At 35.3% G+C, this 14,616-nt stretch overlaps 1 protein-coding gene across 1 annotated transcript; it reads right to left on the bottom strand.

The window, feature by feature from the left end:
- Positions 1–1,390: 1,390 nt before the first annotated feature.
- On the bottom strand, positions 1,391–2,626 carry LOC117323827 (neuropeptide-like protein 31). The gene is made up of 3 exons (XM_033879303.1): positions 2,262–2,626; positions 1,869–1,962; positions 1,391–1,485 (listed from the first exon to the last, which is right to left on the bottom strand). Exons 1-2 carry the CDS (start codon positions 2,584–2,586, stop codon positions 1,913–1,915), a joined length of 375 nt encoding a protein of 124 aa, XP_033735194.1. The 5' UTR covers positions 2,587–2,626; the 3' UTR covers positions 1,391–1,485; positions 1,869–1,912.
- Between the last annotated feature and the right edge of the window lie 11,990 nt (positions 2,627–14,616).

Genomic DNA, 14,616 nt, shown 5'->3' with positions numbered 1-14,616 from the left:
TAAGACAATGTGACAGTCCTGTATATTATATGTCTAAGACAACGTGACAGTCCTGTTGATTATATATCTAAGACAATGTGACGGTCCTGTTGATTATATGTCTAAGACAATGTGACAGTCCTGTTGATTATATGTCTAACACAGTGTGACAGTCATGTTGATTATATGTCTATAAGACAATGTGACAGTCCTGTTGATTATATGTCTATAAGATAATGTGACAGTCCTGTTGAGTATATGTCTAAGACAATGTGACAGTCCTGTATATTATATGTCTAAGACAATGTGACAATCCTGTTGATTATATGTCTAAGACAATGTGACAGTCCTGTATATTATATGTCTAAGACAATGTGACAGTCTTGTTGATTATATGTCTATAAGACAATGTGACAGTCATGTTGATTATATGTCTATAAGACAATGTGACAGTCCTGTTGATTATATGTCTATAAGACAATGTGACAATCCTGTTGATTATATGTCTAAGACAATGTGACAATCCTGTTGATTATATGTCTAAGACAATGTGACAATCCTGTTGATTATGTCTATAACACAATGTGACAGTCCTGTTGATTATATGTCTAACACAATGTGACAGTCCTGTTGATTATATGTCTATAAGACAATGTGACCGTCCTGTTGATTATATGTCTAAGACAATGTGACAGTCCTGTTGAGTATATGTCTATAACACAATGTGACAGTCTTGTTGATTATATGTCTAAGACAATGTGACAGTCCTGTTGATTATATGTCTAAGACAATGTGACAGTCATGTTGATTATATGTCTAAGACAATTTGACAGTCTTGTTGATTATATGTCTAAGACAATGTGACAGTATTGTTGATTATATGTCTAAGACAATGTGACAATCCTGTTGATTATATGTCTAAGACAATGTGACAGTCCTGTTGATTATATGTCTAAGACAATTTGACAGTCTTGTTGATTATATGCCTAAGACAATGTGACAGTCCTGTATATTATATGTCTAAGACAATGTGACAGTCCTGTTGATTATATATCTAAGACAATGTGACAGTCCTGTTGATTATATGTCTAAGACAATTTGACAGTCTTGTTGATTATATGCCTAAGACAATGTGACAGTCCTGTATATTATATGTCTAAGACAATGTGACAGTCCTGTATATTATATGTCTAAGACAACGTGACAGTCCTGTTGGTTATATGTCTAACACAATGTGACAGTCATGTTGATTATATGTCTAAGACAACGTGACAGTCCTGTTGGTTATTTGTCTATAAGACAATGTGACAGTCATGTTGATTATATGTCTAAGACATTACTCCAATATTCACTTACGTCCTTAAATCAACACAATGTAGATTGAAAATAAAACAAGATGTAACAACATAACTAAGATTTACATATTTAATCATCAAATAAAAACCACATAAGTATACAAATAAATTACACACAGACGAAGTGCTAACTGCCAATATTGCGCGATGTCTGAAACGAGAAGAAATAATACAATTAAGCACATTGTTATAGCCATAAGAAATACAAAGTAATTAGGGTATACATGTTTACAAAATTAAGGAATTTGACGCAGAAAGCAAGTCTAATCTAACAGGCACTGTTCCATAATATTTTCTATCGAACTTAAAACATCCATAAGTGACAAATTTGTATTTTTGTTCATAAGATAATTGTAACAAGCTACTTTCTGAAGTAAACCGTGACAGAATTCCAATGCTATGGCCAGTCATTATAGGACATGTTATATGTCACAGGATGCAAAGATCCATATTAAACTGACAATGTATCAGGAACTTAACATCGCGAGACATTAGTAGTATCACTAAATAAAGCAAAGGTCTAAATATACTTACATCACAGAGTTGCTTCTACAGTAATGAGTGTTAACGTCAGGAGTTTAACCGGAGTTGGAGTTCCTCAGGAGAAGGAGAAGGGGCAGACCGAGCACTGAAAACGAAGGGAAACAATATAGAAGGATTGTACAGAATACACATTAATGATACATTTAATCATGAATTTAGTAATACAGTAAATACCGAATTGTGAAAATAAATCAACGCCACGCAATTATTTTTCCTTCAAGTATTTGTTGGTAATTTTAGGGTTCAAAAGTATAATTCGGGATTATGATAATTGGAATAACACAAAACACAAAATTAGAATATGTGCACTAATGGTGAGCCGTATCAATTATAGTCTATTATGAACCTTTATAAACCTTTATTTTTAGCTTTGCAAACACTTACACAGAAGTCCGGATCCTCCACCGAGTCCAAAAAGTCCATCATTATCCTGGACTGGTGGTGGTGGTGGCAGAGCGATTTGCTGGGCGTAAGGTTGACTGATAATAGTCTCGGTGGAGACGTATCCCTTCCCGTGACCTTTTCCATAACCGTGTCCGTATCCACTCCCGTAACCACTGTATCCTTTTCCGTACCCCATGGAATATCCGCCTCCAATGCTTCCATAGTTGTCGTAGCTGTTATATCCGGAACCGTATCCGGCTCCCATTGCGCATGACACGCCGAGACAGAGGCATATAGCGATGAGAGCGGCAGAGTACGACTTCATGGTGACTGTAATACACAAAATGAACAACGTTTATTCTCAAAACAACCACTTCTTTAAGCTTAAATCAAATCACACTGTCTTGCAGAGGTCTAGACTAAGAACTTACCCATTAAAATATTTTTGATGGAAACAGTTACTTTGCGATAATCCACAAAAGGAATGATCGAGTTTGACTTTTTATATTAATACTGAATGTTCGGCTGCCATTATATTCCGACACGTGTAATTATCTACCAACTCTGATGGAGTGTTATAAAGTAAGCCGTATAGACAAAAAAGTTGAACTGGTGAATATCAATTAAGAAACTTATGAAAATTGTTTTCTACTGGTTACATGGTTAAAAAAGAAAAAAAAAGGGGGGGGGGGAGAAAAAAGAAAATAAAGGAAAGATGTCAAGACAAAATGTAGTGCAAATATCAAAGATATGAAAATATTTTTCTATGTATTATAAAATAAATCTATACTATACTAGCTAGACTCCCGCTCAGATGTAAGTACTTACCTGTTGGACGTCAACTTGATGTGACGAAAAGATCGGGCTCTGGCCTTTAAATACCCTTGGTACCGTGACTTCCTGTTCTCAAAGTTCCTTCCACGTGCTGCACAATTCGTAACATGACGAAAGGCCGGGGGCGTATCACAGTGCCCAGGTAGGATCAGAACATCATAACCTTTTACAGCTCCGACTAGTTGTAATATTATACCTCACCGACCGGTATGTTAGACTTCCTAAGACCACATTATATCACCGAAATTCTGACACTATGAGGTTACTGTCGTAAAGATCCGTAAAAATCACATTAAGTTTATTACTAGCCGAATATTTCAGTTTTGTATAATCATATCAATATGTTCTAAGCTATCTCTAATCTTTAAATTATCATACTATTACTTAAAACTATGTGTATCTCGAGATAAGGCTTGTATAGTCATAACCTGTTGGACAATTTCCAGTTAATCACATTTATTTTTAAGAATTATGAATGAAAAGTAGTGATATCACAATTAAAACAATATGGACACATGGTATATGATTCAACCGAAGGTTTGTCTGTGGTTTGAACTTTTAAACTCATCAGCAAATCATTACTAATAGTCAGGACATACAGTACATTACTAATAGTCAGGACATACAGTACTAATTGTACATTTTGTATATACATTTGTATATATATATAGATTTAATTAATTTGATTTCCATTTTGCAATATGTTATCATTCTAAAAATGTGTTCATTTGCCAATGGCAATGGACCTTATACAATATAAACTATACCATTAAAGGCAGATTTCTTGACTTCATTTTTTTTTTTTTTTTTTTTTTTGCATAATTCCAATTGGATCTTTTTTATTACTGTGCAATTTGACCTCCCTTATATTCTACAAGCATAACTTTAAAAAAGCTTCCATAAATGTATTTAAAAGGTCTAACAATGTCTTAATATTTAATTGAACGCGTTGATATTTGGATCATAGAGCGAAAAGTGGTTTACGACCATGATCAGCTACATGCTTAACCATATGGGTAAAATTTTTATTAAATCTAAATAGGGCATCAAGATAACAAAAATTGTCTACGATCTCAAAATTACTGTCATTATAGCTCCAGTACTTATTTTATTCGCCGTCCAATTCTAAAAACAACTATTTTGGTTTTATCCGTATTCACAACTAGTTTCCATTTTGGGAGTATTCATCAACTTACCTAAATGATTTTGTAGACCTTCGATTGTTTCAGAAATCAAACCTAAATCATCTCTGCATGCAAAAGAAGATTTAGCTAAGCTATCCAAAGTCGTAACTGAAGGCACTATTTTTCAAAATCATTAACAAATAAAGAAAAAGTAAGAGGACAATATTTCGCTTGGCCTCAATCCGATATTGGTTGTGGAATAATCTGAGCATCTGCCGTTACTTAATACACAGGACTTTACTAATGAATAAAGGGACATTACTGTCTTTAGCAATTAACCTATGATGTCCATCTTTGGTAATTTGTTCCACAGGAATAATAACATAAACAAATGCCTTACGGAAATCAATAACACAGAAATATAATCTCTTTTTCTGAAAAAGTTTTTTTGCAAAATTAATTTTAAAGCAAAAAATAGCGTCCACAGTTCTGACTCTAGGACGAAATTCAAATTAGGCATCCGTAAAAATATTACGTTTTGTATATAGATACAATAATTGTAGTTTACCAGGGAACTTACTATACATAAGTAGATACAATAATTATAGTTTACAAGAGAACTATGCATTAGTTGATACAATAATTATAGTTTACAAGAGAACTATACATTTGTAGATACAATAATTATAGTTTATCAGCGAACTATACATTAGTAGATACAATAATTATAGTTAACCAGCGAACTATACATTAGTAGATACAATAATTATAGTTTACCAGCGAACTATACATTAGTAGATACAATAATTATAGTTTACCAGCGAACTATACATTTAAGGATTGAATCTTGATTTGGTCGATTTCATGGGGTCATGAATTGAGTTGCTCTTGAGACAAATTTAATGAACTGCGAAGCAGTTCATGTTTAATTTGTCTCAAGAGCAACTCAATTCATGACCCCATGAAATCGACCAAATCTAGATTCAATCCTTATATTTCAATTGTTTTTTTTTTCGAATAAAAAAGTCGGTCTATTTTAATATCTTGTAGCTTGTGCAAGTCTAAATGTGGAAAAGCCCGAGGAGTTCCGGATTGTGCGGTCGAGTAAAATAGTCCGCAATTTTAGGATTAAAAACAGCATTATTTTGTCCAAAAAAAAGTATCTAGCATATCTGGTCTTTCATAAAATACAAAAATACATTATAAATTTGATAATTTTCATAATTAATCCATGTTTATACTGTAACAACAATGTAGAAAAAGTGAAATAGTTCCGCGGAAGGATTTTAACCATGTATTCATACGCACTGATCAGTGTTAATCTAGTCAAATTCATGAGCAAATGAAAAAGATTAAGTTTGGTAGTTTCATCGAGTCCAACTTGAGTAGAAATTGAAATATTAGTAGATACAATAATTATAGTTTATCAGCGAACTATACATAAGTAGATACAATAATTATAGTTTATCAGCGAACTTTACATTAGTAGATACAATAATTATAGTTTATCAGCGAACTATACATAAGTAGATACAATAATTATAGTTTATCAAGCGAACTATACATTAGTAGATACTATAATTATAGTTGATCAGCGAACTTACTATACATAGTAGATACAATAATTATAGTTTACCAGCGAACTATACATTAGTAGATACAATAACTATAGTTTATCAGCGAACTATACATTAGTAGATACAATAACTATAGTTTACCTGCGAACTATACAAATTTGCATAAATTGTATATTACCTTATAATTCTGTTTACTTAATAGTTAATTTTAAATCAATGACCGATGTCAATGATATATTTTAATATAGATACAAATGTACGTCATTAGACACGGTAACATGGACATACAAATATGAGAAATGATATTAGCAAAGCAACTTTAGTAAAATTAAGAAGATGCCATACGTAACTTTGTGAATAAATTTCTCGAATTTCTATGGTATTGATTCAAGAAATCTGAATACCTCACATTTCGGAGATGAATTAGTCATATAAAGAAGACTTTGCTTCGCTTGATCAAAATTCGTTAAAAGAAGTCAATTTTTACATCAATCACCCTGGTTTAAAAAAACAGGAACATTTTTGTTTCATTAAAATAACCCAGTTAATACTATTAGTGTTTACACCAGTCATTCTATACAATTCTTCATGGACTGTTTGTAAGATAAAGTTTTCAGATTGTTTATCCTTAACTAGTATTTGAGCTTTTCTGTCCTGACCAGATAGGTAGTTTTAATCAACACCTGGGTTATTATTGTATCTTAAATCACACCTCGATAGCAAAATTCATCCATAGCTCCAACGAGAACGCCATCGCATAGCCAAAATTATATAAAGTTATAGAATAATAACACTTTCAGAAAAAAACCACCAAATCCTCAGCGTATAAATACTGACTGATGATACCTGTGTATGGTTTTCTCTTACGTAAACATATGTTCAATGATATAAAGAACTAGAACACACGTCTCTGACAGAATAGTCCTGTATACCATATTGTTTTACCAAGACGTGCACGTTCGGTAGAGATAAAAACTAATATTGGTGTGAAATTGTTAAGATAGCCAAGAACTCAGTAAGAAAGTGGATAGCAATTTCGGTCACCAAAACTTGACAAAAGATTTGAATTCGAGATAAGGAACCCTCCTCCGCTCGATGACGGAGCCGAGAGAAAATGCATACAATGGTCTGATACAGATTAAAATCGTCATATTCATAATATATTATCATTTTATTCAGTGTGAAAAGAGGTTGACATGTTGTATATATCGCTAGCAGTGTGGATTTGCGCAGCCATGCTGCGGGCAAATATGAGACATGTGATGTGTCAAGCTAGATTTAATCATGAATAGTAGAAACAGTTAAATGTATGGCAAGCCGAGTTGTCATTTATTCTCGGAGCAACGTTGAACTAGGAATTAACCAAATTATATAAGACATCTTATATGATTTGTTAAATAATACTGTATCAAAATTGCTCCACGAATAAATGACAACTTGGCTTGCCATAAACATTACTACATTAAACATCATTTACTTGTGATTATCTTTCGATGAATTACTCCGTCAGATTTCTAAAACCGTATCGCACTCTCTTCTCAATTAAAAAAAATAGATGAATGAATGAATACCTATAAACGGTAATGGATTGGGGAAAGCTAGAAAATAACTTTATGACTGTTAATATGAAAGAAAAAGGTCCTAATTCAGCATATAACATATAGCGATGTACAATGTATAGAGATAATGTGTTCTCCTGTGAAAATCTGTTCCTTATGAAAACCCGGCTTTTGTCTTTGAGTTTTGTTAACACTACAGTTGAGACGAACGTTAAGCCTTGTTGATACTAGTATATATATATGATAGTCAGTAGTAAAAGTAACGTTAAGTTTGTCCTCGTTTGAAGGATTGTACAGATATTGAATAGGCTCGTAAGTATCAACACATGTGATTGCTTCTGGTTAGTATTAATAGAAAAACTAGTATGCCCTACTCCTTCTCTATCAACGGAATATAGGAGTAGGGGCTAAGATTTTTTCTGTTGATACTAACCAGAAGCAATCGCCTTTGGTATGAATTAGGTAGTTATATAAAACTGGTTAGTCATCCACAAAAGAGTGAAAATGAACCGAAACAGATGTTTTTATGGGAGGAGTTACATTATACCTAGACTGGCCTCCTGACTCTAGAATATTGAAATTATAGATAACATTGACCTTTATGATTTTGGTGTCTGGGGTATGTCTGATTATAGGATTCAAACTAGGGGGAGATAATCTAGTATTAGAAACTTAGGGGCTGCATGTGTGGCAAGTCTACATTAAATCCATTGCTTCATCAGTTACATTTGTTTACGCATGTCTTATCTTTTGCGACATCTCCAAAGCGTTTGACCGTGTATGGCACAAGGGTTTGTTAATTAAATTAGAAGCATATGGTATTAGGGATGATCTTCTAGTTTGGTTAAAAAATTATACCTATCGTCAGCAACAAGTTTTAGTTAAAAATGTGTACTCCAATACAGGTTATACGACTGCTGGCGTACCACAGGGAAGCGTTTTGGGACCCCTTTTGTTTTTAATATATATAAAATGTAAATGATATTGTTGATAATATGAATAGTATATCTCGTTTATTTCCTGATGACACTTCGTTAATGTATTCTTCATCATCTCTTTTAGAGATTCAAAGATCTCTTAATAATGATTTGCAAAAACTCAATAAATGGTCTCAAGACTGGCTCACTAAATTTAACCCACAAAAAACTGATGTATTGCTAATAACAAATTCAAAAAATATTCCACCCTTGAACCTTACTTTTGGAGAAGAAACTTTGAAATTAGTTGGTAACCATAGACACTTAGGTGTGATTCTCAGTTCGGATGCAAAGTGGTCCCTGCACATAGCAGAAATTATAAAAACATGTATGAAAAAGGTATCGGTATTAAGGAAATTCAAATTTTTGTTGAGTAGAAAAACTTAATTACGAATTTATAGAGTATTTGTGTTGCCTGTATTGGAATATGCTTGTGAGGTATGGGATGGTTGTTCTCTGGCAGATGTAAATAAACTAGAACAAGTTCAACTTGAGGCAGCAAGAATCATTACCGGCATGCCATCTTTCTCTAGCAAACAATCTCTATATAAGGAATCCCAGCTCCAACCTTCATCTGAAAGAAGAAAGTTCCGTAAACTTTCAATGATGTATAAACTCCACAATGATTTAACTCCTTCCTATTTTAGCAATTTTCTTCCTCCAAGAGTAGGTAAACGTAATTCGTATAATGTTAGAAATAAGGAAAACTATACCGTTCCAAATTTTCGATTGTCTACTTCTTATGAATCCTTTATCCCATCTTCTGTTAGGTTATGGAATAATCTACCTATTGATGTCAGAAAACAGCCATCCATTAGTAGTTTTAAATCCAAAATAGAAAACAATCGTGATGTATTACCTATTTATTATCTAACTGGAAATAGAAAATTAAATGTTTTACACACAGGTTAAGACATGTTTGTAGTAGCTTAAACTATGTTCTGTACAGAGTAAATATAATAAATGATCCAACCTGTTCATGTGGTAATGAGTGTGAACACATATATCATTATTTTTTTGATTGTATATTGTACAGAAGAGAGCGTGAAACTTTATTTGATAATCTCTCCCGCTATTGTAATGTGACGCTCAATGTTATTCTCTCATAAATTATCTGATGAACAAAACGGCTATATTTTTCAATATGTTCAAAATTTTATTAAATCCAGTAATCGATTTTAATCTCTCTCTCTCTCTCTCTCTCTCTCTCTCTCTCTCTCTCTCTCTCTCAATTAACTAGCATTAACATATCAACTTTTCATTTTGTCCCCCATCTCTCTCTTTTCTTACATCATATCCAAATTTCATATACTGCATTATGTTGTAAATTCATATTATGTACATAATGATTATTGGAAGGCGTTTTTAAGTTGCGATAACTTGTGTCCTATTCCTGTTGTTATATTTAACAATAAAAATATGTTTAAATCAAATTTGTTTAACGTATCATTATAAGAGAACATAAGATAGCGTGTACAATGTATATTCCGAACGTTTGCTGCTGTTATTCTAAGCAGGTTTGCCATCAAACAATCTCACATATACTCCGGAGTGACACGTAGACTCCAAATAAAGTCAGTGGGGCTCACACGGATATACCCCTACAAACCCTTCAATAAAATAAATGTTTCCATGGGTTCATGACACATCCTTTACACCGGCAGTTTTTGCGGGTTTTTTTTAATCATTTTTATTATCATCATCATTTTCGAAGTCGTCAAATGCGGTCTATAAATGACATTTTGCCCAAACCGGTGAACACCGAAATCTAATCGGGCGTATAATTTCATCTTGTGAAGATTAATTCGCATCCATTTGCATTTATCAATATTTGTATATAAATCCAGGCATTCATATCATTTATTAGACAATGTGTCGCTATGATCACTGTGATCATGTCAGGGTATCGGGCCGACCATCACTGTGATCATGTCAGGGTATCGGGCCGACCATCACTGTGATCATGTCAGGGTACCGGGCCGACCATCACTGTGATCATGTCAGGGTATCGGGCCGACCATCACTGTGATCATGTCAGGGTACCGGGCCGACCATCACTGTGATCATGTCAGGGTACCGGGCCGACCATCACTGTGATCATGTCAGGGTAACGGGCTGACCATCAGTGTGATCTTGTCAGGGTACCTGGCCGACCATCACTGTGATCATGTCAGGGTATCGGGCCGACCATCACTGTGATCATGTCAGGGTATCAGGCCGACCATCACTGTGATCATGTCAGGGTATCGGGCCGACCAACACTGTGATCATGTCAGGGTATCGGGCCGACCATCACTATGATCATGTCAGGGTATCGGGCCGACCATTACTGTGATCATGTCAGGGTATCGAGCCGACCATCACTGTGATCATGTCAGGGTATCGGGCCGACCATCACTGTGATCATGTCACGGGTATCGGGCCGACCATCACTGTGATCATATGAGGGTATCGGGCCGACCATCACTGTGATCATGTCAAGGTACCTGGCCGATCATGACTGTGATCTTGTCAGGGTACCGGGCCGACCATCACTTGTGATCATGTCAGGGTACCTGGCCGATCATCACTGTGATCATGTCAGGGTACCGGGTCGTTCGTCACTTTGATCATGTCAGGGCATCGGGCCGACCGTCACTGATCATGTCACGGTATCGGGCCGACCATCACTGTGATCATGTCAGGGTACCGGGCCGACTATCACTTTGATCATATCAGGGTACCGGGCCGATCGCCACTGTGATCATGTCAAGAGTACCGGGCCGACCGTCACTGTGCAACTGAAACGTTTTTTAGAACTTGGATGTGGAGCTGTGGTATAATGGCGGAAGATGTTTACTCATAATCCGATCTGATATAGTCTTGACTTTATATACTATTACAGGTTAGACTGACAGCTAGGAAATGAAAGGAAAACAAGTAAATACAATTTGTTGTATTCTCATTTTTTAATGCAATTTCATTATCACAATATGACAATAGTCTACTACACATGGTAGTATCAAAAATATGCATCATCAGGAAATCAGATGTTCAAACACAGCTCTCCTGGACATGATATAACATAAATATTCCACTTCAAACCGATATTTTACCAGGGACTTACACCCCTGATATTACATACTGTCCTTTGGTTCACACCACACTCACTTCATCAGAAATCAAGTTAAACCAGTTTCATAAACGTTTTATTAAGACAACTCGTAGAAAAGCTGTATAGAATGTAATATTTCTCTTGAGATCTTCCAATAATGCCTCTCTTCGGTAAAACTATGGTATGGCGAAGTGATATAGGAAAAATCATTAACAAGTTATAAGATAACAGAACATTCAAGAAACTGGGACACCTATGTACATTAAACAATGAAGTGTAAATGTCAACCCCATACCTCCCTGGGTATTACCTATATTATAGAACATACATCTCCAAATGTCAAAAGTTATATTTAACGGTTTACAAATTTCTACAACTTTTTTGACAATGTTCTTTATAACTTTATTTACAATATCATTAACTGTTAATGTACATAATGATGAAATCATTTCAGGAGATAAACATTTTTGGCAGATCACTGAATGAACTGGAACTTTCTCAACCATGTTACATACCCTGAAATGACGATTCAGTATTGGATACGAAAATGTATTTACTAGCTGCAATTTGTCACCACAACTGATTTATGTTAATACAAGATGTATGTCACAGAACTTAACGAGTTCCCCACACACACACACGCACACACACACTCCCACACCTCCTTGTAATACTCGGCTTCAGCTCTACCACCTCCACCCTGATACACATACACTTTACTCCTGTACATTCAAAAGCCCAAACCCATCCTTTATATATATCTTTTAAGAATATATACACACACCCCTCCTCCCCCCCCCCCCCCCCCCCCCTCCAACCTTCCCCTTCTTTTCAGCATACAACCTCTCCTGTTATGTCTTATTTGATATCAATAGTCGATTGATATAACCTGTTTCACAGTTGTTGTAAAACAATGAACAACAATAATACAAAATGACCATAGGGGGAAGTATATATAGGTACATTTACATAATTGAATTCCTTGTCAAGAAACACAAAGTCAAGTAAACTTCAATATATTAAGTGTTGAAGCCTCTTCTGTACACTAGACATTCCTATACACACTACAGTCCGACACTAGTCTCATGGTATTACTGAATTAACATGAGCATCAAGAAAAAGTATCATATCAAAATGAAAACCCATTACCATCAATAAAATAAAGAAACATAACAAGCTTGAGACAGGCAGAAACAAATCTATACGTACAAAATCAACTTCACAGCCACGGACAAATCAGAAATCTGTTGGAATGCACTCATTAGAATGATGTCATACAAAATTATAGAATGTGCAGTGATATTAATGACATGCGATGGTGTAGTACTCCCGTATCTGTATATCTATGACAATGGGACTTGCAGTATATATTCATGATAGAGCTAACCAATATGTCAGACCAAAGTCAGAAGATGAAAAACAAATGGTATGTAATATGTTTTCCTGGAAGTTTTCACTGAATATGAAGAATGATGATTTGGGACTTACCCGTGAAATAAATCTGTAGATGTCAACAGAATATGGTATAAAACAGCCCATATCATAAGTCTCTAACAGTCTGTCTGAAATACTAGTAGCAAACAATATAGGAATAGATCTATGATTATCACAACTGAAAAGAAATAAGCATCTACTGATAACAAGTAAAGGGAGATAAGTCTGTTACAGTAACCCAGTCACACGTAAAGGGAGATAAGTCTGTTACAGTAACCCAGTCACACGTAAAGGGAGATAAGTCTGTTACAGTAACCAAGTCATAGGTAAAGGGAGATAAGTCTGTTACAGAAACCCAGTCATAGGTAAAGGGAGATAAGTCTGTTACAGAAACTTGATCCAAGTACAGGTAATCCACCCCTTAAATCATTTACCGTAACCATATCACATGTAAAAGGAGACATTTCACAAGATGTTCACTACTTAAATCCTTAACTTTTTCAACAAGAAAGCAACATTTGGGGGTCTGTATACAGTAACAAGAGATCCCAGAGGGATCTTGGCGCCCACCATTGAATGATCTTCATAGGTTCCATGTCAGATTGATCTTTTCTCTACTTTTCCCTTCATTTTACTAATCTGTGCAAATTGAGACACCCCTCCAGTACTTTTCAAATAAGGGAATCCTAGCTATATAAGAAATTTGAGATTTAACGATGGCTGTTTGTTTGCCAGGTTGTTTTGAGGACAGACTGGTCCAAAAATGCAACACAAGGGACCAAGGGGAACCTACTTATGAAATTTGAGAAAGATCCCTTCAGTACTTTGAGAAATAGAGATAACAAACTTCAATTGTCAAAATCCAAGATGGCGGTCTGTTGGCCATATTGTTTTCCAATTGATCTCAAAATGCAATTAGCATAACGAGGCACCAAGGGGAACCTCCATATGAAATTTGAGAAAGATCCATTCATTACATTCTCAGAAATAGCGATAACAAACTTCAATTGTCAAAATCCAAGATGGCTGCCTGTCGGCCATGTTGTTATCTGATTGGTCTCAAAACGCAATATGCATAACTAGGCACCAAGGGAAACCTACATATGAAATTTCAGAAAGATCCCCTATATACTTTCTCAGAAATAGTGATAACAAACTTCAATTGTCAAAATCCAAGATGGCTGCCTGTCGGCCATGTTGTTTTCTTATTGGTCTCAAAACGCAATATGCATAACTAGGCACCAAGGGGAACCTACATATGAAATTTGAGAAAGATCCCTTCAGTCCTTTCTCAGAAATAGCGATAACAAACTTCAATTGTCAAAATCCAAGATGGCTGCCTGTCGGCCATGTTGTTTTCTTATTGGTCTCAAAACGCAATATGCATAACTAGGCACCAAGGGAAACTTACATATGAAATTTCAGAAAGATCCATTCAGTACATTCTCAGAAATAGCGATAACAAACTTCAATTGTCAAAATCCAAGATGGCTGCCTGTCGGCCATGTTGTTTTCTGATTGGTCTCAAAACGCAATATGCATAACTAGGCACCAAGGGGAACCTACATATGAAATTTGAGAAAGATCCCTTCAGTACTTTCTCAGAAATAGCGATAACAAGAATTGTTTACGGACGGAGGGACGGACGGACGGGGGGACGGACGGACCACGGACCACGGACGCAGGGCGATTTGAATAGCGCACCATCTGATGATGGTGGGCTAAAAATGGTGATACTTTCAGTCTTAACTTCCAA

The sequence above is a fragment of the Pecten maximus genome, chromosome 3 (assembly GCF_902652985.1).
Source record: "Pecten maximus chromosome 3, xPecMax1.1, whole genome shotgun sequence".
Lineage (NCBI taxonomy): Eukaryota > Metazoa > Mollusca > Bivalvia > Pectinida > Pectinidae > Pecten > Pecten maximus.
The sequence above is the reverse complement of the archived record's forward strand: the minus strand, read 5'-3'. Positions and strand labels throughout refer to the sequence as shown.